Source organism: Vidua macroura, chromosome 6 (assembly GCF_024509145.1).
Source record: "Vidua macroura isolate BioBank_ID:100142 chromosome 6, ASM2450914v1, whole genome shotgun sequence".
Taxonomy (NCBI): Eukaryota; Metazoa; Chordata; class Aves; order Passeriformes; family Viduidae; genus Vidua; species Vidua macroura.
The window spans coordinates 23,044,462-23,071,779 of record NC_071576.1 but is presented as its reverse complement, the minus strand read 5'-3'; the positions used below and the strand labels follow the sequence as shown (position 1 = coordinate 23,071,779).

Genomic DNA, 27,318 nt, shown 5'->3' with positions numbered 1-27,318 from the left:
TCTCCCTTCTGTAAGCCTTAATGATCGGTGAAGATCTTCTGAGAAAAATAGGTACTTCTTCCCTTTAAGCCTCTTTTCCCGTTACTCATTTCCCCACTTGGCATTCAAACTGTGGAAATAAACACACACACAAGCTCCTGACATCACTAGGAGGAGATGTAGCAGTATGAGAAAAGAATGGGTTTTTTGTTTGGTTGTTGTTGGTTTCTTTTAATGAAGGGACACAGAAACTGACTTTTTTTTTTTTTTTAACCAGAACAAAGAACCTAAAAGCCCTTTCACCCTCTTTCTATAAGCAAAAGAAAATAATCAAAACCAGAATGCCAAAAAACCAGATGACTGTATGCATATTTCCCTTTCATCTCTTGGAAAAAAAAGACAAGAAAAGGAGTTCAAACACAGGAGTATGAGTTTAAACATTTATTTAAACAGAAATTCCAAACCACTCCACCCTTTAACCTTTCAAAGAAAGACGACAAACTAGTTTTCAGCCAGAGTGTCAGAGCAGGCATAAGTTGTGTTCCACTACAACAACTCAGTAGCAATACTAGCAGGAGACCAACACATATGGAGCTAGCACTGCAAGAAGGGGAGAAATAAAAAGGGTTTGAAACTGCTCAAAGGCACTTCTGCCTGCCTGCCTTTCTGTTTTCAGCCCAAGACAAAGGTGCTACCTTTAAACTGCTTTTTTTTGTTGCATAGCTGGCTGGTGTGAAATCTGTGGTCTGTAACAGGCACAACCTGGATAGCGTGAATCCTCTAAGGCACATATGAGATTGTGGAGCACAGGACATCCTCTGCCAGGAGCCCTAATCCTCCACTAGATCCAAGGGGAATCCAGTCTGTGCACCTAGCTTCCCAACTGCAGAGCATTGAGAAATGAGGATAGCAGTGCACTGCAGGAGAGCGACTCTCATCAGCTTGGTGCTTGCTTATTGGACATGGCTCAGGCTCAACTTTTCAGTCCTCAAAGGCACTGTTGCATGTGACCAACGACCCTCAAGCTGGGACCCTGACCTGAGAACTGGCTCCAACGCACGTGGGGGAAAGGAGAGCATAGTCACAAGGGCAAGCAAGCCTGGCTGCACCAGGGCACCTGATTCTCACCACCTCCCAGGAGGGCCCTCCTCCTGCCCTGCTTCTGGTAGCAATGGACAGGCACACTGGAACAATTCTTGCCCTGGACACTGCATTGGGAAGACAGCACTTGATTCAGCTCCCAGATACTAGCAATAGGCACCAAAGAAGTATTTAAGGAGCATTATGTTATGAGCAAATGGTTTGGCATCCACCTCTAGAGACAAATAGGGAATGCTGGATTCCCCGGAATAGTCTCTCAAAAAAGTCTGTCAGAGGTGATATGATATTCACCTCCAGTAGACCTAAGGCAATTCTAGTAACGTGCCATTGATGGGGATCATTTAAGCCTGATGAAATCACAACCCCACTCTCACAGCAAAGGTGAGAGGAACTTAGGACTCCTTGGAGGTGCCAAGTAAGGTGGGGGAGGCTAGCTACTCCCAGGGATCCTACCAATCCCATAGGCTTTACTTCAAAGTCAGTTTGCTAATAAATTTAAGGGGAATAAAATTAACCTCATTCTCTAACAGAAAATTAATAAATCTTGAGCATCAGACCACGCCTCTTCCCATCTCCAATTTTCTTGGGAAAGCTTCTCACTTCTTGAAAGAAGGTGAATTCCGGACTGAGATTTGATCATTCAAGGTCTTTGGGGAAGGCTACATCCTGAGACCACAGCAGTAGTGACCTATTCTGGGTAGGAAATGGCATTCCAGCTTCATCAGAACACTGAGTGGAAAAACACGGATTTTTCCCACACCCACACAGTGTAGGCACAGGGACTGAGCAGAAGAGAAGCCAAGCAGGGAGCAGCTACAGGCTTATGCCAAGAAACCAGAAACTCTGGCACCCAAACCAAGTTGAACAGCTGGAGCAAGAAATGCCTAACTTAGTCTGAGGCCCAGATGCTTGGCATCTGGTTGGGAGACAAGTGGTCTGAAACCAAGAACTACAGATCCAATCTCAGACAGTCCCCACTACTGCTACGGGAAACACCTGATTCACTCATCTTGGTGCATTGCCTGGAAGTTGGAAAGCCCTCAGCACCCAGAATAAAGCCTTCAGACTCTGTCTATACAGACCAGTGGATGCAGCCATATGGCCAGAAGCTATGCCTCGAGGCCAGGGACATGCTGTCTACTATGATCTCCCTAAGAGGAACATCTCCACTGCCTCCAGAATGAAACATTCACTGGTCCCTCTGCGCCTGAGCAGAGGGAAGCAGCCTCACCAGCGGGGCCTTACCACGTGGTAAGGACAGGATCCTAGTCCTTCACCCCTCTGAAGTGAAGGTGGCGAGTCTTAGGGTTCAGCCAGCTTCCATACAGAACATGTTTCCTCCTCTTGTCTAGAGATGCAGTGATGAATACTGGGGTCCCAAAGGCAGCTCCCAGGAAACAGTGAAACAATGAAAGGGCCACAAGCTGCTACTGGAGCCATCGCCATAATGGGGCCGTTCTGCCTCACGTGCAGAATTGACAGATAAGGTACAAAGAGGAGCTGCTGCTGCTTCAATCACTGAGCTGGCCTAGAGCTCAAGGGCCCTCCCCCTCTCAAACTCACTCCTAGTTCATATCAAACGTACATGGGTGCTGCTCTGGAGCCTCCGGCCTCGCTCCTTGTCTGCGAGTGACCTGACGCCAGAAAAGCCGCTCTCTGCATTCGGTTAGTGTGCTGTGAAGTTAGATGGATCCCAGTGGGCTCAGGAGACTAGAGGTTGGAGCGGCACGAGTCCGTTCCCAGGAGACACCAGGAATCTGAATCCATGTCAGGTTTCGGATCCACTTCCATCTCCTCTTTGGCTGTCTGTGTTCCTTTGGAATGAACCTTCACCTGTCAAAACACACAGCAGTGACCCAAACAGCACCAGGACTAGCTAGAAAAAGGACTGCAGAAAAGCTAGAAGCTGCACAAGGCCCAGTTTGTGTTCTCCACAGCCATTTGTTACTCTTTGCAACGTATGACTGCCCATCCCTTCTCATCCGGAGAAATAAAGAGAAATCCTAGGGCCCTCAAAGAGTGGGCCATCCTCAGAGGAAACTCTTCTTGGCTTCATTCCCATTTTGCTACTGTCAGAGCCTGCATTAGCAGCTAATACAAGAAACAGGCATCTTTCTTAGTCCACCAGATTCTGCTCTGATAGAGATGGCTGTTCAGAGCTGCTTTCTTCTACACAGCCCCCACAATCTGCAGGAGCATGGTGAGCCCTGAGCATGGATATGCAACCAGGTGACGGATTCTCACCTGCTGCATTTCCTCCATCCTCCTGCAGAACCGCTGGAGTTGGGCACTCAGACGAATGGTTTCCTGCTGCAGCTTCTTCTGATCATCCAGACACTGTAAAACCAGGCCTCGGAGGTGCGTCACCTCCACTTGCAGAGCACTGCACATGCAGCCTGCACCAGGAGATGCATCCTTCCCTTCACCACATGGTAAGGCTGGACTCAGGCAAGTAGGCTGCAAAGACATGGAAGGAAGTCAGGCCAGGTTCGAGTGCAAGGCCAGGAATTGTATATGCCACAAGAAAAAAAACATGCCCACAGTGCTACCCCAGCTTGTTCCCTGACTTGCCAAACTTCTAGCAGGCAGGGTCAACAAGCTATTTCTCCTTCTGTCTTCTGTACAAAGCCACTAGCTTCCTCCTTTTCCTGGGAAGATTGTTCCTATCCTTCCAGCACCAAAATCCATACGGTTTACCCTCATTTCCTTAAGCGTGGGATCCTCGCCACCCTTGGGACAGAAAATTTCTAGAGTTAAGTAGTCTCACAGGTTGTAATTTCTCATTGATTTGCTATATCAATTCTTCTTCCTAGCTCACAACAAATTATGCTTTCTAAATTTTAGTTTTCTGCAAGGCTTCTAAGCCCTTGGCTTCTCTTTTTTTTCCAACTGCATTAGACACACTTTCCCACAGAACTGATCTCGTTACTTTAAATCTGACCAAGAATCAGCTTTGTGTTCCCAAAAAAATCCTTGGGAATTTTTCTCTTTGCAGCATCATCTCTGATTATCACCAGCTCTCTTTTCCTCACCTAGATGAATTAGGCCAATCCAACAGCCTCTTCTCAGCTCTCCCCATACTTCAAACATTGCCATTTATGGTCCCCAAGAGCTTTTAGCCAAGCATTCACTTTGATAACATTACCCAGGGCTCTGTTTTGGGCTTGTTTAATCCAACAGGTTCCTCAGAGGCCACTTTGAGTCCTTGAAGTTTCTGGTAAGGAAGAGTCTCCTTCTCAGGCTCTGAAGATGCCATGCTCAGAGGAAAGGGGCTGTCAGGCATGGGGATGAATTCAGCATTCTCCAGCTCCTGGATACACAAAAGAAGCTCTCTCAGGCCTGCCAACTTCCTGCAGGTCATTTCATCTTCTCAATCGATGCGCCAACACCCTCTTGTGGTTAAACGGGCAGCAAGGCCTTAAGGGCTCTGTGCAACACGGTTCTAAGAACCTATCAGAGTATCCCTCAAAGGTGGAAGGGGCCACCCAGCTCTCCCAGCCTAGATCCCCACTTTAAGGCATTTCTGAGAAACTACATTACCTTCCGCAGCCAGCCAGGGCAGGAGCTGCTGTCAGCACTGTTGCCTCCCTTAGCTTCTGTAGTGCTGATCCAGCCCCCCAGTTCACGATCTGCTTCCATGGTTCCCCGAAAGCCTCCACTGGGATTGGGGGTTTCTGCTTCCTGTTCATTATCCTCTTCCTCTCCTCCCCCAGTTGTGCAGCTCTGAGGCACTAGCAAACAAAAGTGAAAACTTTATACTTTTCCCACCTCTGCTATTCCTGTTGCCAAACCCTAGATGGAGCAGAGAAGATGCATAAATTTGTTCTGTATGGCCATGGTGACAGCACACGCTAGCATTATCTCCCTCAGCAGTTTATCTCCTAACATCCCCTGCAGGCCTCTCCACAAGGTCCTGTGTGCAGCAGTCCTTTGCAGTTTCTTGGCCCCAGCCCTCCCACAGGTGCAAGAAACTGGACTCCATCTCTCCAGGAACTAGACCCCCTTCTCATATCAGTTCCCTTCAGTGAATTCCTCTCAGCTTTTCCTTGTCAAATTGAAGTTCCTCAACTACAAAGGCCTTTCTGCACCCATGTTGTTTCTCCTCTGTTTCAGTTGTCGCTTCCTCAGGTTTGGGCCATCCCTTCCCATGCACAGCACCAACCAGATTTCCTCCCTTTGAGCTCTTCTGAGAGGCCTTTCAAACACAGAGAAACTGTGCTGCAGGACCAAACTTCATCCAACTAACCACTGAGTGGACTTAAACCAGAGCTCCTCAGGGCATGTTACTTACCAGTACCAATGGACAGACCACTGCTGTTGGATCGTATTGTTTTGGAGTTCAACACCTTCTCTGCAAGGAGAGAAGCATGCTTTCAGTTAGAGTGCCACACAGAAAGCAAGATAACGCCTACAAAGCCAGTGTTGCAGGCCTATGGCTCAGAGCAGCTCACCACATTTCCCCCAGAAATTTGGCCTGTTCTCAGGCAAGATTTATACTCTTCTGGAAAAAGAATTTATCATCATAAACAAGATCCCAAAACTAAATCCTAAATTTACACTTACCAACAATGATGATGGTGTGCCAGCCACGGCATGACAGGTCTGGAACATGATGCAATGATCCAAATATTGGCCGAGGCCACGAGGTACAAATATCTGAGCCATGAGTTCTCTCAGTTGATGTCATTGCCAGACGCCCGTTCCCACCATTACCCCAAGCAAAGATATGGTTGTCTGAGGAGAGAGAAATTCAGGGGCTCAATTCTCTCCCTCCTTCTGTCATAACTGCATAATTGTCATAAGGATCAGTCTTTCTGCTGTAACTGCTATCCCAAAGTATCTAATCCACCAGCTCCATTTTGACCACCAGCTCCCATTTGGTGGGAGAACAAACAGGTAACAAACCTAACAGGCAGCCACCAAGTCAGTACTCTGCAGCCTTAGGAACAGCCAATACTTGGGGGTGCACAGGGGAGATTAACAGGGCAAGACAGCCCCAATCTAGGAGGATTTCTTTATTTCAGTGCTGTGCTGCAGGGCTGGTAAAAGAAAGGACCAGTGGGAGCCAGTTAACTACTCTGCAGATTAAGTTTAAAGTAACCCACTGCAACTTGGCAAAGATCCACTCACCATCAGTAGCAGCTATGGTGAATTCATCTCCACATGAAACCCTGATCACCTGCTTACCCCCCAAGGGGCCTCCCAGCAGGTTTATTCCCAGGTGCTTCTTATAGTCCCCAACACCAAGCTGTCCACACTTGTTGGAGCCAAAGGTCAGCAGGCGGCCTCGCTCTGCGAGGAGGAAGGAGGAGACAGTCACAGTGAGGGCCCAACTCTGCAAGCAGCCATGCAGACAGAGCACAGGCAGCAACAGCCCATGAACAGGAATGGCTCTGCTAAGCAGCCAGCCAGGCTGGAAGGGGACAGTGCCAACCAAAAGGAATGGGTTTAGCCTGGAAACACCTCCTCAGTTCCTTTTCCCACTGCTTCCCTTTTCTGATGCTGGGGGCTTGGGACTCTTCACGTTTCTCTGATTGATATGGCTTAGGCAAAGCCTAAGTTGATTACAAATGATTCCTGTGCTAGCCCAGAGCATAATTCTTCCCAAAACGTTTTTTTCTCCCCTTAAAAAAAACAGGAAGGCTGACATTGCTGCTTCAGCTGGCCAGGAAACAAGACTGCTGAGAAACAGGAATCCTGAGTTCCTGGAGCAGGCATGAACCTTGCTACCAAGAGCAAAACTGACAGTGTCAAGGGCCAGGCTGAAAGGGCAAAGTTGATGTAATGTAATTCAGCAACCAGCACTCAGTTCTTACTGCACAAGGCTCTCACCATCAATAGAAGCTGTGTGTGTCTTCCCTGGAGAAATGGTACGGATCTTGTAGAAGGACAGCTGCTTGGCCAAAGTAAGGGAAGTGGCGTATGGCACCTCACAGTATGTCTGACAGAAGATGTGGGTAAGCACAGAGTGAAAAAATCACACATTCATCAGCTAAGACCTACTCAAGCAAGCTCATGTCTGACCACAATATTAAACCTAAAGTTTAGGTTTAATGGACCTAAAGTCTAGGTTTTAGGACCTAAAGACAGTCCTAAAACAAGTATGATAAAAAACTGCCAGAATCCATATCACTGGATAAGTCACCACAGCAGCTCACTCTGTTTCACTACTTCAGATCTGATGTAAGCCCAGAGAGCAGACAGAAAACTGAGGAACAAATTGCCCCTTCCCACAATCCCAGTATCCATTGTCTTGACTGGAATTAAAGCATTGGCACAAAGCTAATAAACACTCTGTCACAGGACTTTCATTTCCCCATATACTACAGATTGCTGGGAGCTGGAGCCAGGGATCCAAACACACTTACATCATGATTGATTATCCCTGATGTGCACTGATTCAGGCCCAGCTTGTTGAACTCATTGAGTCCACATGCCAAGACTTTGCCTGTCTGGGTAAGCAGGAAAGTTCCATCACAGCCACAGTGAACAGACACAATGTTCAAGGTCTTCGGAACATCCACCTAGGTGGAAGAAACACATCCTAAGAAAATAAAAATCCCAACACCTATTATATGGAAGCTGGCACATGGAAAACATATGAGGGTAGAGCAGTGGCACAGCTAGTCTGGACATTATCAATAGCCAACACAGTTATTTTGAATGAAGGTGTAAGAATACCATAAAGTCTGTAGCATATGAAAACTCTGGTCACAATGCAGATATTCAAGGCAGACACCAGTGACCAGCACAGGAGCTTGAAATACAATGCACAGGCAACCTGGCCAGATGGGTTCTACAAACACCAAACCCAGACACGTGAGCAGGGCTGGGTTTGTGTCTGTGCTGTGTGGGTGTGATACTGTGTGATCACAGATCTTTAGCTTCCAGGCACATCCTTATTTGTTTCTAACCCCCAGTGGGTTGTAATACTCCAGTTACCTCAGCACTGTATTTCAAGAAGGTTTTTTACTTTCAACTAATCTTTAACTCATTATATTACATTCAAAGACTCGCAGTAGTTGCACTGCTGTGAGTTTCCTCTAAAGGAAAGGTAAGCCATTTGGTATTTCTCACTTTGATTTCTACAACTTTAAGCTGGCATTTTCAATTCCATCATGGAAATCAGAACAATGAAGCTCTAAGCTATGACGCTGTCTGGTTTGTGAGTGGTATGACTCTGCCATGATCACTAGGAGAGAAATGAAGCAAAATGAAGTGAGGAAGCAAATTTAAAACCCTTGAAAATTCTATGTCTCAGAAAAAACACCTGATCCTCAGAGAGACAGTATTTCCAAACAGCAACTAATTTGGATTTATGCCCTTGCAGATTTTGACAAGTAGTCACAGCCCTACCTTCTGAGGGGTGTAGTGATCTTCTTCTGAATCCAAGCCCAAGCGTCCTGTATCAGTGAAAATACTGAAGTTAAAATGGCCTCACAAGGTGCCCATATCTAAGAACTCATATTGTCTCTCCATAGTCCCAAAATAATCTCCTTACAGAACGAGAATCTCCCTGCTCTCCTACATCCATCATCACCCACCAACCCTCAAGGGAATCCAATCCCACTCACAGAACCATTGGGAAGCCAAGTGGCACCCTAGAGCTTTCCAGAGTAAAGTCCTAAGACTTCAGTCTCCAGTTGCCCATTTTTACAAGGAAAGAAAGCCCCAAAGAAACAGCATTTTTTGCCCCCAGATATATATACCAGGCAGCCCTCACCCAGGCCCTGCATTACACACCTGCACAAAGCCACTTTCCAGCAGACGTGTCCCAGTGCCTTTAGGGTTCAGGGAGACTCTACCTACCGTACTCTCCACAGCCCCACGTGTAGACTTCTCTGTTCCTGGTCAGCACTGCCACATGGTTATCTCCACATGACACCTGCTCCACAGCATTGGTAAGAAAGAAATCCAGCTGCAGGGGCTCAAGCACTTCAGAGCCATAAGCCTTGTCAACGCCAATGCATCCATAATAGTCTGAGCCAAAGGCATACACCTGGCCCTCATCTGAAGGACATAAGGAAAGCTTGCTCAGCACACAGGGCTCATGTTAGGCTGCATATTAAGCTCTTAGGACATGGTCAGAGCAACTTCTTTTCTGCAATTGTCCTCTTTAGTGCAGAAGAATATCATCAGGAAACTATGGAGTCCTTTCTTGTTCATGTTAAGATGGATCTTACACGACAACCTGTAGCTACCTCAGTGCCAAAAAACCTTTGTTTGAACCTGCCAATTTCTTTTACAGTAACCCACAAATTGATTATGTGGCCACCTAAGTCACTCCTTCCTCAAAATGACCACCTGAGCTTATCTCTGTCAACTTTCTGCCTTTTCAGCACTGGCAAAATAAGCTTGAAACTACCTTTTTGAGAATAATTTCCATGGGTAAAGCAATCAGATTCTTCTATAACAGACAACACCACACCTAACACATCCTTTAAAGTATGAGTTGGGTTAGAACTAGAGACAGCTACCAGATGCTGACCAGATGTCAAGCATTCTGAATTAAACAGCAAATCCTAGATAAACATTCTTTTTCATCACTGGGTGATTCTTTCCCCACACAGTCCAAAGAGAGTTTCAAACATATCTACATTCTCGACTTCAGGCTTCACTATCTTTAGCATGAGCATGAATGGAGGCAACACATGCACTTGTAAAAGCAGAAACTCTGCACAGACACATGGATTTGTGGTCAACACCCAGCTTTATCACCAAAAAGGAGCACATCCTTAGCAAAATCCCATCCTTCCTGGGAGTCAGTATCTTCCTCTGTGTAATAATGTCGACCTATGTCAAATGTTGAGATACAATCTATCCCAAATATAATAATGTTGGTACTATCCTCAAAATTGAGGGATGATTAACATACAGGGCTTTCTCCTTTGTGCACAAAGCTGCTTTGCTAATTTCATGGTGAAGGCAAACACCTCCAACAGCCCAGCGAAGTGACAGGACTTGTCAATGCCTACAAATCCATAATAGTCTGAGCCAAAGGACTTCCAGCTCTCACCCGTGATGCACACTGTGAAATCATCTCCACAGGACACCTGGCGAATGGCTTTTCCCTGAAGCTTCTCAACATGCTTCGGCTGCCGGTAGGAAGCTCTGTCTCCATGTCCCAGCTGCCCGTGCAACTTGGTGCCCCCCTGCATATTCTGCAAGACAGAAACACCTGGTGAGGTTACACTTCCAGAATCCCAGAGATGGTGTCAATAGTTAGCAGTAAAAAACAGAAGCAAACAACAGAAGAGTGCAAGGAGCAAGAGAAAATGTTCTGTCTGCTCTCAGGAAGAGACTGCTATCCCTGTGCACACAGCAGGCAACAATCTCAATGGCAGCACAGACTTTCTGGCAGTGATGCACTAACAAGGAGTAATCCAGTCTCAGGTCAGCACCTGGTGAGGAATCCCTACTCCTTCCTCAACTGCCAGGCTACAGAACCCCACTGCAGGACTGAAATTCATCCTTCTGCTTTTTGAACTCCTTTTCTAAATCCTAATGGCTGCAAAGAAATGCACAAAGTAAAACAAATGTCATTGACGTGGCCTGACATAGCAATTATACAGGAAAATTATACAAAACAAGTAGTGTTGGAACTAAAACTATTAATAGCCAGCTGAAAGTTTTCAGTGGTTGTTCTTGCAGGAACATCCAGCAAATTACTCCAAGTTGGTCTCCTCCTATTTGGATCTCAGTAAAAAACTGACTTATCTTCTAACCTGTTTTAACAGATTCTGTATATCAATATAAAAACCCACAGAAGCCCAGAAATGGAGAACAACTCCATGTCACAGACCATCTAAACCTGAGAAAACTGAATTCAATTGTTTAAAATGCATTATATGCTGACATTTTTTATTCACTTTAAACTATTCCAGAATGTCCACTCATCATAAAAATCAGAGCTGTTTAGCATGAGATCCCTCTGCTTTCAGATGGAAGTTGCCTTGCAGATGACAACTGTATTACAAAAAGGTCATTCATCCCACCCATTCTGATCTTGAAAAACCTCCTCGAAAATACAAAACCAGAGAATCACTAAGTCTCCACTGCATGTCTAGTAATCAGGAATGGAATGAAGAGATGTTTGACTCAGTGTTTGGGCCTACAGGACCACCATCTACAAACCTCAAGTGCACAGCAAGTCTCCAAGACACTTCCTGGCACAATGGAAAATGTCTCCCAGAAACACACTTGCCTTGGGAGACTTGGGTCTCTAGATCAGATGGTCTCAGTATCCACTGCAGTCAGAATTCTCCCTTTCCAAGCTTCCTGCCCATCTGATTCAAACAGGCTCGTGAACGGTTGGCAGTAGTGAACGGTGAACCCCCCTGTCCCACTCTTACCCGCTTCCTGCAGCTTGTCTCACTTACCACCCAGGTGTAGAGCTCCTTCTCCACCGTCACCACAGCAAAGTGAGTGTTACCAGCACACACCTGGCGGGCACTGCAGCCACTTTTGATGGCATCCAGCTTCTGGGGGGTGGACTTACCACCACCCCAAACATAAACCTCACTAGTGCGTGAAGTCACCACAGCAATGGGAGCCTCGTTCATGGTACTTGACCTGCACAAGAAGCCCCCCCACAAAACACACATGCTTTTATGAGTTTGCATTCCCTGTCATCACCCATTTTCCTCCTGTTGTTTAGCAGTTTCCTCTTCACAAACATTCATGGTTTTTATTTTCAAAAATTGTTCTTCCAGCAAACTGTGAACAGCCCACGAACTGGGACAACTTCAACTAAGGTGCTCAGATATTGTTAGTACTTCCAAATTTATGAGGAAAAATGGTCAAATTCTATCTGATAAATAACAGACAACTAACTATACATGTCACAGGAGCTAACTGCTTCACAGAGCAACCCTGCTTACAGGCTTGCTGGGATCTGTGCTGAAGCTCTGCTACATCAGGTTTTATAGAAGATATTTATATTAATGCAATATTCATCATTCAGACAGTCATATTCCTCCTGCTGAAGGGAACCTGTGTGAAAGGAGAGATCTACATTACAACTCAGACATGTAGGCTGTAAAGATCACATCCTCAGTAGGACAGATTAGAGGTGGATGGGACCTGCTGAGGTACAGCTCCAGCCATACAAATAAGTAGGATATGAAAGGCAGAGTAAAACACAGGACAATAAGCATGCAACTGCTGTGTCAAACTTCTAGCATTCAGGGACCTTCTAAACTATACTATTCCATTAAGGTTGTCACAGGCTAACACTCTCAGTTCCTCTCTGGGGAGCTGTTCTCTCCATACTTCCTTTCCAACACATGTCTAAATAATTACCTTGGTCGCTTATTTGGCCCATTAAGCAGCGTGACTTTCTCTTCCATCTCCCTGCCAAGGGAGAAAAAGGATTTTAGGAAACAGCAACATTGCTCTATGCAATTTACTGACAAGCAGCACACACAGACTGTTTTTCCAATAAAATGCTACTGCCTCTTGGAGGAAACCTGGCAGCTGTTTACCAGCTCGCAGCAATACACAGTAAGTAGGGCAGAAGTAATGTAGCACACAGCTAACAAACTTCTAGAAGAGCTGAGGACAAAAAACTGTGTCTGTATGAAAATGCAGCCAACCAATATCCATATTGCACAAGAATAACCTTAAAAGGCTAAATATTATCAGGATTTGGGGACTTTTACCAATGCCTATAGCGAGACAAAACTCAAACTCTGCTGATCACCAAGCAAAAGAGTATTGTTATAAAGGACTAAGTCTGCTGTTTCCAAATAAACCAGTGTGGAATAAAAACAGCCCAGAATTACTGTCCACCTTTCATGACAAGATAGTGTGTGCAGGCCGATGGTCAAACTAAGCTAAAATAGGCCACTTTCAATGCAAGTCTCTCCCGAAGAGGGAGGCAACAAAAGGAAAAAGTGAGGGTCTCTATACTGGATGATTCCTGTATTTTGAATATATATGTTCAAAATGGCTTTTTCCAATGACTGCAAGAGGATCTCTGCGACTCTTCATTCTCAGAAATTTGAAGAGTAAAAAGAAGCATTCCTTAAATAGTCTCAGAATGGAATACCTCAAGGTACTCAACACAACAGCTTCTAAGGATGCAGAGACCTTTCCCATGCACCAACAGAACATCAGATCAGAAGACAAGACTGCAAAAATGCATTTTTCCCCTAAAGAAAATTAAGTACTTAAATATCTGCCTCACATCACTCTAAATTCACTTAAGGACATTGCTATGAAAGCATAAGCACCACCAGTCTGCACAAACCCTCCTGTTTTCCCTGTCAGCCATCTAGGTTTTCAGGCAAGGCCATCTGATTACCTCCTGCGTTTGCTGAGAAGGGGATGTTCAAGCAATTCATCTGCAGTGGGTCTCTTTTCTGGGTCCTGAAAGAAGGAAGCAACAAGTGGGAAATAATCATCATCTACAACAAAATCTTGGGCCAGAAGACCTCATTCAAGCCTGCATGGACTTTCTTCATTGGCTCCCTTCAGAAGGGAAAGGAATTAATTCAAACATTTAGAATGAACAGGGATAAATACTACGCATGTGCAGGAGGGACTTGCATGCTCCAAAGGTATTAATACTATGTTTGCTTTCAATAAATTAATTCCCTACAGGAAGGCAGAGCCCTAAGAGACTGTACTGAGATGATGCTCCTATCTTCACAGCACTGCATTAAGAAAAAATTGCTTCTGCCAGCCCATTAAATACTTGTGATCAGAGTAAACCCAGTACACCTCCAGAGTCTGCAGGACTGAGACAAAGCTTTCTAAGGACTGGAGAAAGCCCAACCTTAGTGATGCCTCAGGCCTCACAAAAATTACCCTGCATCAAACAGCTCACATACTGAAACAGGCATGTCATTGCCCTTCACCCCTGAATTCCGTGGCTGAGACAGCTGGGAATGGGTATCTGAAAGTTACAAAGTATTTCACCAACCTGATCAAGGCAGGAGTTCACCATCTGGATCAGCTCCCAGGAATAGACAGTGGAATCAACCTCCATGGCACGATTTCCTTGTACAATCTTCACACAAAGGTTCAAGGGATTCTAGGCAGAAACCAGAAATCAGTCATAATGGAACCAAATTGGACAATGTGTCCAATGGGGAGAGATGCTATAGGCCTCCATTATTTTCTTCCTCCCTCTCTGATCAGGACACACCCCTCGTCTTCCCTGCCTAGCAGGTTCTCCAGAAATCTAATAACAATTCCTAGAGAAATGGTACCTCTGATAGCTAGGACTTAGTGGCAACATCCAGCTTTTCACCAAATTCTCTAACTGTGCAGAGAGACTAGGCTTCTCTTTGCATGAAATCTCCCATGTGGCATATTGCCATTGAACACAGCACAGCAGCAAAGTTGCAGGGACTTGAGAGCCATCACTGGAGAAAGTCAGGAAAGGATGGTATTTTCACACCTTCTCCTTCAGGGTTACAAAGTCTTGCCTACAACAACCAGCAGCTTTTCCCATCATATGGCACAAACTACCAAATCACATGTTTCAGCCAGCAATGCTCCTTTCACCCTCCCCTATGCCAGCTTGACCAGACTTCATTGCAATCAGGTCTTGAGAAAGAGTAACAGGATTAGATCCTATGAAATGGGAAGGCCGGAACTTTTTGCTACAGAATGCTACACAGGAAATTCACAGCTAGTAATGCTAAAAGAGCAAAAAGACTACACAGTCACAAACTTGTGAAAAGGATACTTTGTTCAGGGCCATGATACAAATTAGCACAGTTATTGTACATCAGGGCTGCAGACAAGGGTGGGTTTGGCAGAAGCCACGGAGGCTGCTGCATGAAGGCAGAAGGGAAACCTGCACAAAGGCTAAGGGGAATCCTGCAGACATTTTATCTGGCTATAGCTGTCACTCTCAGGCCACTGTTTTTTGATTAGCGGATTTAAACAACAACAAAAGAAAAACATGACTAAAGAAAGCTATGAGCTGAATGTGAATCTTAGGACAATAAAAAATAAGGTTGTTCAGTCCATACTGGCTTGCAGACTTACAGTAGCATCAAAGGTCCTCTTCAGAGTAAGCAGCTCAAAGATGACACAGCCCACAGCCCAAATATCTGATTTGAAGTTGTATTTCACACCCTGGCAGAGTTCTGGGGACATGTAATAGGGAGTTCCCACCAACTAGGAAAAAAAAAAAAAAAAAAACATTTAAAAATCAGAAATGATCCAGCAGCTTTCAATTCAGGAGCTCTGTATCCATTCTGTTCACACAGGACAGAGCTAGACACAGCACTGAAGTGATACACCTCCCTAATGTGCTGGAGGGATGGGAACAATAAGCACAGTTTTTCTCCTGTCATCCACAAACCTCTGGCCCTGAGCTTCCTAAAAGATCCTAGACACCTCTCTTCTCATGTACCTGATGTGGTACAGACTTCTCACTAAAGTAATAGTCACAAAAACACAGCAAGGACTTTCCCCTCTCTTAAATATACACCATTTAGGGGTAATCAGGCCTTCTGTACTGACCAGGCATACGGAAACAATCACATGAGGCTGAAGAAAAAAGGATCTAGCAAAGCTTCCAAATACAGATGCCAGACCTTAGCTATGGAGCCACTCTGATCACAAGATAGTGCCAGGACAAAGGCTGCTTCTGTCTCAAACAAAAAGAAGGGTTCCTTTTGGGTCAGTATGTAGAAAGCTGGCTTGAGTCCCACCCAAAAGGCTTTCACTGCATAAGTGGACTTTCCTGAGCAATTGTTTTGTGTAGAACAAACATCCCCATCACACAAAAATTCCAACCCTCTGCACATAAATACAAAGGCCTCCCAGGTACTGCAGAAATAGTGGCTTAGCTCAAAGTCACAACAAGGAGACATGGAACAAACGTGACAAAAGATGCAAGAATGAAGCTTCCAGATGAATGGAGTTCACTCCTTAGAAAGAAACTAGACAGCAAAACAAAATAAGAGAGAATTTAGAAAAAGGAGAAATATTTATAGATGACCTCTTTTCAACTCTCTCAGCAAAGCTCCAAGGAGCTTTACAAAGCCTGCCCTTCATGAGACTCTGCAAGTACACTGGATACCTAATGGGCACATTCAGAGTCTGCCATCTCCCTCCCATTTCCTGTTACAGAGCGTGACCGCTACAGAGGCACACGAGTCCCAGCCACGGGAAGGTTTAGAAGCCCTGAGATTTTGAGTATCACATAGAGAACTAGGACACTGCACCTAAACCTTTTTTAAGCAAAGGACAATGTAAGCTTTCTGGAAGACAGATGTATTTTCTGTATCTTTTTTGGTAAATGGCAGAAAATGATAAATTAAGAAATCAGTGTTTAGTAAGCAAGATGTGAATATTCTACAAAATCACAGTTTGACCTCTACAGTTACAAATACTGATAATAACATGTTTTGCACTCATTTCTCAAAAAACTACTTCCAGTCTGCCGCTGGTCATTACATTACAAATTGAGCAACTAGACCAGAGCATAGCCAGCATATAAAAATCAAAATGTGGTCGAAGGTGTGTAGTTCAAAATTTTTCATATGTGAAAAAGGAAAAAAACAATGCTTACAGGTGCAGTAGGTATAGATGAATACAGACAACACAGGCAAAACCAAACCTGGAAATTCACAGCACAAACTGAACTGCCTCTGAAAGTCAGAAGGCCATGAGAAGTGTGACAAAATAGAAGTGGTCCTACTGCAGCCGAGCCTAGTGAAGGCTTTATGCAGTAGCCTTGAGTTCCCTCTTACAGTGGAACTGCACAATAGTGCTCATGTTCTGGAAGGGGACTGGCAAATATTTAACTACACATCCTAACAGAACACCAACATCAGGCATTAAATTGAATGATACAGGCTGGTAAGAGGAAGTGTGAGCTGGCTTGTATCCCAAACTATAATAAAGGCTTTAGCAGACAGGAACCTCAGGAAATGTCTCCCTTTCCAAGCCTAACACTCACCACAGAAAGTAATGGAGTTGAGAAATCCAAGCTGAACCTTTTAGGTGCCTGCAATACAGCTTACCCTGTGTCATAACTGGCTGCAAAAATGCTTTCTGGCAGGGTCTGGAACAAGGCCAAGCTTGACAGCCTTCTGGTAGAATTAATCTCTCCTACAAAACATTGTCCCCCTTCAGGAACATTACAAATAAACCATACATCTGGTTACCGTAAGAAACATAAGTGCCTTTCTTGCTTCTTCACAATCCAGTTCAGAGCCTGAATATTAAAGAGATTTGAGACATACCTATGGCACAATGCAATGTCAGGCATGCACATCCAAGCTATCTCAGATCCACCTGAGGCAAAATTTACCTGTTAGCTCAGCAGCATGACAAAATTAATGTAATTTGTTAAGTTGGTCTTAACTAGCCCAGAGGGAGAGTGTTGTTCTGATGTGACTATAATGCTGTCTCTGTCCTTCAGCTAGCACTGCCTTCATGTTACACAGATTCACCTTTAGAAGTACCATGCCTTGGGGAAAGAAGAGCAGTGCTCTCTAGCATGGCTACACTAGCTCTGGTATAATTCTGTTTCCATAGTGGCACCTCTCTTTAGTCTACTGCTGCTTTCCAGAGAGACAGACCTCAGAAAGGTAACCTGGGAGCAAGGATAACTGTAGGCTGCCACACATTCAGCAAATGTGGCAAAGTTAGTGAGACAAAGTTAGGAAGTAAAGTTGTAGCGAGGTGGGTGTCAGGCTCCTAGTAACAAGTGACAGGACAAGAAGAAATGGCCCCAAATTATGCCAGAGGAGGTTTACATAAAATACAAGGAAAAATTCCTTCACTGAAAGGGTCAGGCATTGGAACAAGATGCCCAAAAAAGTAGTTGAGTCACCATCTCTGGAAGTGCTCAAAAAACCTGTTGATGCAGCACTTGGGGACATGGTTTAGTGATGAACACAGCGGTGCTGGATTAACAATTGGACTCAATGATCTTGGAGGTCTTTCCAACCTTAATTCAATGATACCATAACACTGAGGGAAATTGAGGGGTGAGGGAAAGGAAAGTAACAGGAAACAAGTAACAGAAAACAAGTACAGCATCACTGGTCTTCTGCAAGGCATGCAGAGATGAAAGAACAACACAACTCAGTTTGCACACAAAGATGGCAGATACTCACAGTCTCAGCCATAGAGTACTCAGAGTTCAGCTTTTTTGCCAACCCATAGTCTCCCAATTTAATCAGGTTTGCCTTGGTTAGAAAGATATTTAATGTCTTTATGTCTCTGAAACGAGAAAAATAAATTCAAACACTCGAATATGCTTCAGATTTCACAGTTTTCCACAGATTACTATATTTTCCCCCCAAAATGAGCCACTTGCTACTCTGCCAGCACTCTGTCACACACACGTACACAGAGTTCTCCAAAGGCAATTTTCCTCCAAGTACCGGGGCAGTAACTGCAGTTATCCAAGTTTTATCACATTCCCCACGCAAACACAACACAGTTTGAAAAGCTCAGGCTCAGACACCTATGTAAAGGCCACAGATCAAAGATAGTTCTTTCCCCCCTCTCAGTTTCTTCTCGTATGAAGGTCATTGAACAAGTCTTATTTTTTCTAATTTTATAAATAGACCAAGCCAGGAGACACTGAGCTCACTAAAAACATAAGTGTAAGTATGAATATGTATGTATGCAAATATAAACACATACACGGAGGGTGTGAAACAGATGCCACTCTAGAACTTAAGCATAATGTCCTTATCCCTCAAGAAGAACTAAGAGTTCTATAACATGACATAGGATTCTAGCCCATGAGTTGGCTGGGCTGATTGAGAAGGCTTTAGTCTAGGTTTGAAGGGGGAAGGAGATAAGACCAGGCTGGTTAGACAGGAGCCTGTGGGATATTTCATGATCACCAGTTTTTGAGGGAGATTTTAACCTGCTGCCTGTCTGCTGGAAACTCAACACAGCAGAGGGGAGGCTCCTGGAGGTTCCTGGAGGGTGTGGAGATAACTTCCTGACATCTCGTTAGAAAGCCTCCTGGGGCAGCGCCTGCTGTTTCTGAACAGAGAAGGGCTGGTGGGAGATGTGGTGCTTGGAAGTCATCTTTGGTAGCAACCACAAAATGACAGTTTTCAATTAATGGTGAAGTAAGGAAGGGGGTCAACAAAACCCCTACACCTTGGAGTTCTGGAGGGCAGACTTTGGTCTTTTCAGGACACTGGTTCAGACAGCTTGGGAAACTGCTCTTAAAAACAAAGCGGTCTAGGAAGACTGGACATACTTCAAGAAGGAAATTTTAGAGATGCAGGAGCAGGCTGTTGGAGAAGCTGGCAGCCCATGGCTTGTGTAAGTGCACTCTTTGCTGGGTTAAAAACTGCCTGGGTGGCTGGGCAGAGAGCATGGTGGTGATGGGTGCCACATCCAGTTGTCAGTCAGTAACCAATGGGGTTCCACAGGGCTCAGTGTTGGGGCCGGTCCTGTTTAATATCTTTATCAATATTTTGGATGAGGGGATTGAGTGCACCCTTAGTCAGTTTACAGACAACACCAAGCTGGACAGGAGTGCAGATGGGTTGGACGGTAGGGTAGGCTCTACAGTGGGATCTAGGCAGGCTAGATCGATGGGCTGAGGCCAATTGTGGAGGTTCAGTAAAGTGAAATTTTGGGTCCTGCACTTGGGCCACAGCAACAGCCTGCACAGTGCTACAGGCTGGGGGCAGAATGGATGGAAAGCTGCCCAGCAGAAAAGGACCTGGGGATGCTGGGCAACAGCAGCTGAACATGAGCCAGTGTGTGCCCAGATCACCAAGAAAGCCACTAGCATCCTGGCCAGTATCAGAAGCAGCATGTCCAGCAGTACCAGGGCAGGGATTGTTGCTCTATACTCAGCATGGGTAAGGCCACACTTGGAGTCCAGTTCTGGGTCCCTCACTGCATGAAAGACATTGAGGGGCTGGAGCATGTCCAGAGAAGGGCAACACAGCTGGTGATTGCTCTGGAGCACAAGTCTGATGAGAAGCAACTGAGGGAGCTGGGGGTGTTTACCCTGGAAAAAAGGAGGCTCAGGGGAGACCTTATCACTCTCTACCACTGCCTGAAAGGAGGTTGCAGCAAGATGGGGGTCAGTCTCTTTTCCAAGGTAACTGGTGACTGTTGTCACAAGAGGAAATTGCCTCAGAACACACTGAGGGAGGTTCAGGTTAGATATCAGAAGAATTTCTTCACTGAAAGGGTTGTTAAGCATTGGAATGGGCTGTCCTGGGAAGTGGTAGATCCACCATCTCTGGAAGTGATCAAGAAACATCTAGACATGGCACTTAGTGCTATGGCTTAGTTGACATGGTGGTGTTCAGTTGGACTTCTGAGATCTTGGAGGTCTTTTTCAACCTTATGATACCATGATTCTAAGACATATTATGCCCAAGAGATCAAAAGGCTGATGGCCACAAAAACTCTGAACTCCAAAACTGATAGAAAACACTCTCTCTCAGACAGAGTAATCTGTGTGTAGTTTTACAGATCAACACAAGAGGCTGGAAACAGAGAGGAAGCCCCCGCAGCATGATATGCTTTTCACAGCCAACACTTCATAACACCCACTTTTCCTAACGTACCATCAACAACTTCCCAGTGTAGATCAGGAAAACATCAAGTAAAGCAGCACTTTGCATTCATCCACTTGGGGCATCGCAAAGTCCTGGGTCACTCTGACAATGTCTGCAGCAGAAGGAAATCACTGCAAACATTTAAATAATTGTTCAATTCGTTATTATGGAAGGATTTGGGGCCACACATGTTCAGAGGTGGTAAGCAGGAAATCACTGCAAAGCAGGACAGACATGGCATCTGCTTCAGGCCAAAAACTTAGGCACTACTTTGCTGAGTGTAGGCTACCAACCCCTCATTAGCAAGGCTCACCAATTACTAAAGATTCAGCATGGCAGCAGCCAGGATGCTATCCTACAAAAAACATCCTCACAACGCTATGCCCAAAGTTAGTGCAGCACATGATCCAACTGTGCTGGAAGTGGCTGTCTACATGTGCAATACTCCCCAGAACATCACGGCCTCCCTGAAACACACATAAGACATTAAATTTACTGATCCCAAAAAGAAAACGGCAAGAAAAAGGTAATTAGCTACAACATTAAAATCTCAGAATAACTGTCAAAATTACCATCACGAGATAACAGCCTGTACTAGCTCCTTAAGTGACAGGCCAAAGAAATAAGATTCAGACAAATGGAGGACAAATCTTCACATGGGTTACATTAGAGCAACAGACAAATGCAGTCTTCATCACCATTAGCCTCCAGGAATTACAGAATGATGAACACATTGGCTTGCAGCTATTAACTGTGGAACAGGTTGGAAGTACCTTTGACCTGTGGTAAATGCTCTTCCTACCCACTTTAACAAACATCACTTATGTGCTATTGCAATAAAGGGCAAATTTACTTCCTTCCTATGTGGATAAACTCTTTGTTCACACAGCTGCAGTTCCAATTTCAAATACGCGACTTCCTGCACATTTATCACAAGACAGTTTCTAGCCCAATAAAAAAGGGATTCTTAACATCTAGGAGATCCTATTACACTGATCCAATTACACTGTGGAGAGAAGCTTGGTGCTTGCTTTAAACAAAGAAGCAAAGAACTTCTTCACTCACCCCCATGAACTGCACTGGTTACCTCAGCTTTCTGCATGCCACACTTACCTGTGAAGAATTCCAGCTCGATGAATGCAGCTCACAGCTGATGCAATTTGAAAGAGATACCAAATCACCATCTGCAGAGGTAGGAATATAAGCATAATGTGAGGCACTAAAAAATTTAAAAACCACAAAACCCTACACATCCCTGTCACACTGAGGCACAGCAAGAGGGCCTGGCCATACCATTCAGATGCTCTTTTAGGTGTATGAAAATTTTAGAATTTCCTGGTTTGGAAATCTCTAAAAAAGATATTTCAATAGGTAGATTGTTCTACTTCCATTAATAGTGTCTGTCCTGACAAGCATTACAGATTCAAAAAGTGAAAAGACTTCAGAATGACAACTAATGACCACTTGGGAACAGTTGTGCTCTCCAAAATATGAATTGGGACTATTAAATACTCTCCATGAGCCAGAAAGTCTTAGAAGTCACTATATAAGACAAGTACGTGTAATTATTAATCAGCTCGGTATGCAGGGAAAGCAGACAGCAAAAGATAAGTTTAAATAAAATAAAGAGAGAAAAAGAGAAGAGTAAGATAGATTCAAGGAAATTATTTGGAAAAAAAAAAACCCTCCAAAATTATTAAGAAGGGAGAGAAATAGAAGGCCCACTAGGAAGAAACACAGAAAGAGGTTTAAAAGTTAAATGTTTGCCAAGATGATAAGGTGAAGAAAGCCAGCTCTCATTATTCCTCCCTTGGAATTATACACTGCTTATAGAGTTTAAAAGGAAAATAAGAAGTTTCAGATAGTCCATAAATGCTTGCAATATTGAACAAGGAGGACATCAGCCCCCAGGTAAACACAGAAATTCCCCACCATCACAATGAAAAAAAAAATTGAAGAAATACTCAAATAATCCTACAGATCTCCAGAACATTAGGCCAGCCCCACTGCTCCCTCAAACCACTCCAAATTACCTCTTCTTCAAATAACTTGTCTTTCTGTCGCAGAATCTTATCGTAGAGGTTCCCTCCTGTAATTATAAGTGAGTGAGAAAGACAGAGAGGTTCATCTTAGTTAATGGCAGCAGTTACTCTGCTCAAGTGCTGCTGGGAATACTCAAACCCCCTAAGAGATCTGATCAATCACCACAACTCTCTCACAGCATTCTACACTTAAACTGGTCAGGTACTCACAAAATTAAGCTTTTCTTCCATCTAAGAACTTCAGTGGTGTATTTAAGCCTAAGCAGAGATGATTCTTTAACACCACCCTTTAATACTCTCTGAAAAGCCGATCAGTAAGCTCAGCCAACAGACCCTACTTTTTAACTTATTTTTTGAAAGTGCTTCTTGGGGTATGTAAACATGTATTAGCTGTACACCAAATCACGTGAGATTGTCCTGTTCACCATTATATATACAAATAATACATTAAAAAAGAGAAAGAAAACAATTTTTTAAAGTCAGAGTAGTCAATTTACTGTCTTTCCCTACCTACTCTCCAGCTCTGATTGGCCTTCCCTTTATCTGCCCTGCCAAAGACATTGGTGCAGAATTCACAAAGCACTGACAACAGCAGTACCACTAACAGAAGCCTGAAATCAGCAGACATCTTAGGTGCACCCCATGATTTCAAGAGAGCAGACTGAAAATCAAGGAGAGCTAAAAGAAATTATGCTGAGGACTGCAGGTAGAGAAACTCCTGGTCAGATCAGTACCAAAACAATAAATCCCAAAACTCTGATCACCTCCTGTTGCTATTCCAATTCCCAATTATCATATATTATGTCCTAATTGTAATGGATCACCAGGACCATTGCCATGATGCAAGACAGCTTTAGGCTGCATGATTTCTATGGGCCTGTCAAGTGGTAAAATCCTTTGTCTACTTGAGGGACTTAGTTCAGACTTCCATGTTAGGAAGATTTTTCTAATCAAGATTCCTGTCACTTAATTTCTTCTCATTCAGCCTTGCTGTAACTTCTCAACATTTCTTTATTCTGCCTTATGTTCACATTTACAAATTAACTACAAACCACTCTTCACATTCACAATTTAACCAAAGTATTCACTTCTGCCTCTTCTTTTGAATCTTCTTCTCGTCTTTCCTAACCATTCAAACTTTGATGGTTTTTAGTCAATTGTGTTTTTCATCTCTCTTTTCTTTTTCCCATATTTTTTGCAGATTTTCTGAACCAAAGAGCAGCATGATAGGTAATACATTGCCAAAATCCTACCCAAGGACACAAGTTAGCTCTTGACTCAAATAAACAATACCTCTCTGCACACATACAAAAACCAAATTAATTTTGTATTTGTTTCATCTAATCACATCTAACCTTCCAACATAGGTTATTCTCTTTTTAATTACTATATTTTATGGGACATTTCTTCCCAAATGTATTTCATTTGTATTCACTGATGTTATCCCTTGGTAAATCCAAGTCTTACAGTACCATGATATACACATGGAACTGAAGGCAAATAAATCAATAACTTGGCTTCCTCCTCTGTAAAATAGGGACAACATTTACTGAAATTTGAAATTATTTTCTAGATCTTCAGAAGAGACAAGCCAATTAAACAGTAAAACCTTTGGATTCTGAGAAGTGCCTGACAGTGACTAGTCCAGCTTTATTTTAAAAACTACTTACAAAATATCTTGGGCTTGTACACTGTAAAAAAAAAAAAAAAGAAACAACTATTTATGCACTGGCAAAGCCACTATATGGAAGTCCAAACAAGATTTGCTCTTTCTCATGTCCCTTGTTCTCTACCATTCAGGCACATTCAGGCAACACCAGCTATACACTCATCTCTTGGTTATTATCCCAAAGCCAACAAAGGCATTCACAAATGTGCACAGACATCAATACTACGCAGCTTTTCTCTATGCCCTCCAACAAATTTATCATGGCCTCAAGCATGTAGTCTTTTCAGGGCAAGTGAGTAATTGACACAGAGAGAACCCCTAAAATAAAAGGTGCCTCAAAGAGCTAACATTCCCCTATGTTTGCACTGGACTCCACCCTCCGTAAGAACAAAAAGCAGAGAAGAAAAACCAGCTTTGGCCAAGCTGCCAACCAGGGTGTCTGACACCCTTCTAAAGGACCTTGCATAACTCTGTTGTGCACTCCAACCTGTTCCAGTGAAAGCACTCTGTTTTATAAGGTGATCACAACACGATTATACCCTTTTCCAGCAAAAATGTTTCTACCGATGAGCCAAGGCTTAAAACAAGCCCTATAGAGACACCAGATACTTTGCCTGAGGAGCTGTCCCACTCACCCAAACAGGAGCCACACTGCAGCTCTAGGCATGTATCCTGTTCCAGCAGTGTCAGCTGTGTATGGGCTCCTCTTCCTGCCATCTAAGAACAGCTGCTAGTCACAACCTCATTGCAAATCCTTCTATCGCTCCATCCAAGCTAGGACTGCTTTCCCTGCCAATTCCAAACACCACCATCTGAGCTACTCTTGGACAGAATTTTAAAACTTTCTCCACCACCAGAAGGACCAGGTTTGTTGTTTGGGTTTTTTTAATAGTAAATGTAAAAGCTGAAAGCAGAAAACCGGAGAAAGTCCTGACTGCAGTGTACCATGACATTTTTAAGCTCTGATTTATAATTGTCAAATTATAGACCTATTTAAGTGACAGTACTGAAAAAACAGCCCCGCTCTGTACTGCTAAAGATGCCCAGATAGTGTCCCAGTCTTTTCCCACTGCCCTCCTAAAAGAACACAGCAAGGTGCACTGGAAGTGTTTATCACCAATAACCCATTCCTTTCAGTGCACCAGCCATTCAGAAAACTCAAGAAATCAACTGCATAGACTGCCTCCACTAACTACTGGGCTTCTTTTTTTAGCACCTGAGACACAAATCAGAAGAGTTTTCAATCTCTTCTTCAGGAGCTATGCAGCAGAATTCACCACCACTCCTTTGCTCTCCAGATGACACCCCAGAAATACTTGCTGCAGGTTCTGCAGGAGGTGACCCAGACACATGGCAGCTGCCTGTTCATAAATGGGAGTAGGGATCTCACCATTACAGTACTCCAGCTCAATCAGGAGCGTGGTGTTATCCATGAAGTGATTGTAGTATGCGATGATGTTCTCATGCTGCAACAGGGCCAGGATAACGATTTCGTTCAAAGCATCACGACGCTCCTTTTCTGACAGCCGGGTCAGGTCCACCTCTTTCCACACTACAAGCGAGTCATCCTGAAACACAAAAACATCTTTCAATTACAAACACACTCTTATGAAGAGAACAGCACGTGCCTTTATAGCAGAAAATTAAAATACCAGGAAAAGTAAAAGACTTTCCTGTCTCTTACAGATTTCAGACAAATATTCTTCACAACTTAAGTTCTGAGGTTTGTAGTTTGTCATTAGAAATAGTGATGGTCTGAAGCCATCTTGCTAGCTGGCCAACACTCACTCCAGGGGGCCTGGGGGCGGGGGGAAACCAAAACACCAAACCAAGGGAAAGACACAGGATTTGTGTTATTTCAATAAAGACTAAACATATTCCTGTTCAATAAAGGGAGAGCATTGTATTTTTAATGCTGTAACTGTAGGCTATTGTATAAGACCATAAGCTGTTACAAATATTCAAAGGAAAAAGCCTAAAGAAAAAAACCCAAACCAACCAACCAACCAAAAAAAAAAAAAAAAAAAAAAGAAGAAAACCACCAAAATAAGCCAATAAGGAAAGCATTATTAATTTAGATTTAGTTTGCCCTTGCTGGGCCCACACACATTGTCAGCCATGCTATGAGTGATCTCTCAAGTGAACAGTGTTCACTTACATCTGTGCAAGCCATGGCATCTCAAGGTGGCCAGAAAAAAACTTAAGAACTTTCCTTTGGAACTAAATCAAGCATTTTTCCTTGATAGCCACTAAAACCACAACTACAATTGAACTGGATGGTATTAAACGAGTTGGGAGCAACAGGAGGACTGGCTTCTCATCTAGTCTCCCCTGATTACACTGAAATGCTGAGCATGTGAGAAAGTTACCTGTATGAAATGACCCCATGTCCTCTGTAACTGGAACAAAACACAGAAAGATGAGTCGTCTACTAGCGTGAGAAGAACCTCTGCATCTCCCTGCCAAACTTCAGGGGAGCCAGAGGTTGGCAGTGCCCTGCACCCTCGGACACTGAGGGCTGAAGTTGTCACTTCGTATCCGGGCTGTTCCCAGAGCGGTGCCGGGGGATGTCACCCTGGGGGCTGACAGTGTCACCCTGGGAGCCGTCGGTCACCCCGGGGGCCGAGCCCTGCTGCGGCTCATCGGGCACCGGCCCCTGGCCCCCGCCCCTCTCGGAGCGGCCCCGGGGCCGCTCGGCGGGGCCGGCGGAACGGAGCCCTTCTCCCGCCGCCCCGGCCGCCTGCCTACCTCGGTGCGGCGGTACAGGGTGGCCTCGCCGAAGGCGCCGCGGCCCAGGGTGCGGATGGGGATGTAGTGCAGCTCCTCCTGCTCGCCGGGCACGCCGCCGCCGCCGCGGGAGCCGCCCCTGCCCGAGGACTCGTTGCCGAAGTCGGAGCTGATGGAGTCGCAGTGCCGCTCGTACTCGCCCAGCGACATGGCGATGGCGGCCCCGCTCGGCCCGGCGCTCCCTCAGCGCGGCCCCGCGGGCTCCATGTCGGCTCCC

The 27,318-nt window shown here is 44.6% G+C and overlaps 1 protein-coding gene across 2 annotated transcripts; it reads right to left on the bottom strand.

The window, feature by feature from the left end:
• Positions 1 to 405: 405 nt before the first annotated feature.
• On the bottom strand, positions 406 to 27,318 carry NEK9 (NIMA related kinase 9). 2 transcript variants are annotated; one of them, XM_053980524.1, is made up of 23 exons: positions 27,063 to 27,318; positions 26,684 to 26,713; positions 25,705 to 25,882; positions 22,637 to 22,692; positions 21,717 to 21,787; positions 18,171 to 18,276; positions 15,082 to 15,213; positions 14,006 to 14,116; positions 13,385 to 13,449; positions 12,382 to 12,432; positions 11,460 to 11,652; positions 10,097 to 10,241; positions 8,890 to 9,090; positions 8,437 to 8,483; positions 7,449 to 7,604; positions 6,913 to 7,021; positions 6,211 to 6,372; positions 5,644 to 5,814; positions 5,372 to 5,431; positions 4,621 to 4,811; positions 4,226 to 4,390; positions 3,325 to 3,537; positions 406 to 2,913 (listed from the first exon to the last, which is right to left on the bottom strand). In XM_053980524.1, exons 1-23 carry the CDS (start codon positions 27,249 to 27,251, stop codon positions 2,791 to 2,793), a joined length of 2,925 nt encoding a protein of 974 aa, XP_053836499.1. In that variant the 5' UTR covers positions 27,252 to 27,318; the 3' UTR covers positions 406 to 2,790. The 2 variants fall into 2 exon arrangements, with proteins under 2 accessions (XP_053836499.1, XP_053836500.1); XM_053980525.1 differs by lacking the exon at positions 26,684 to 26,713.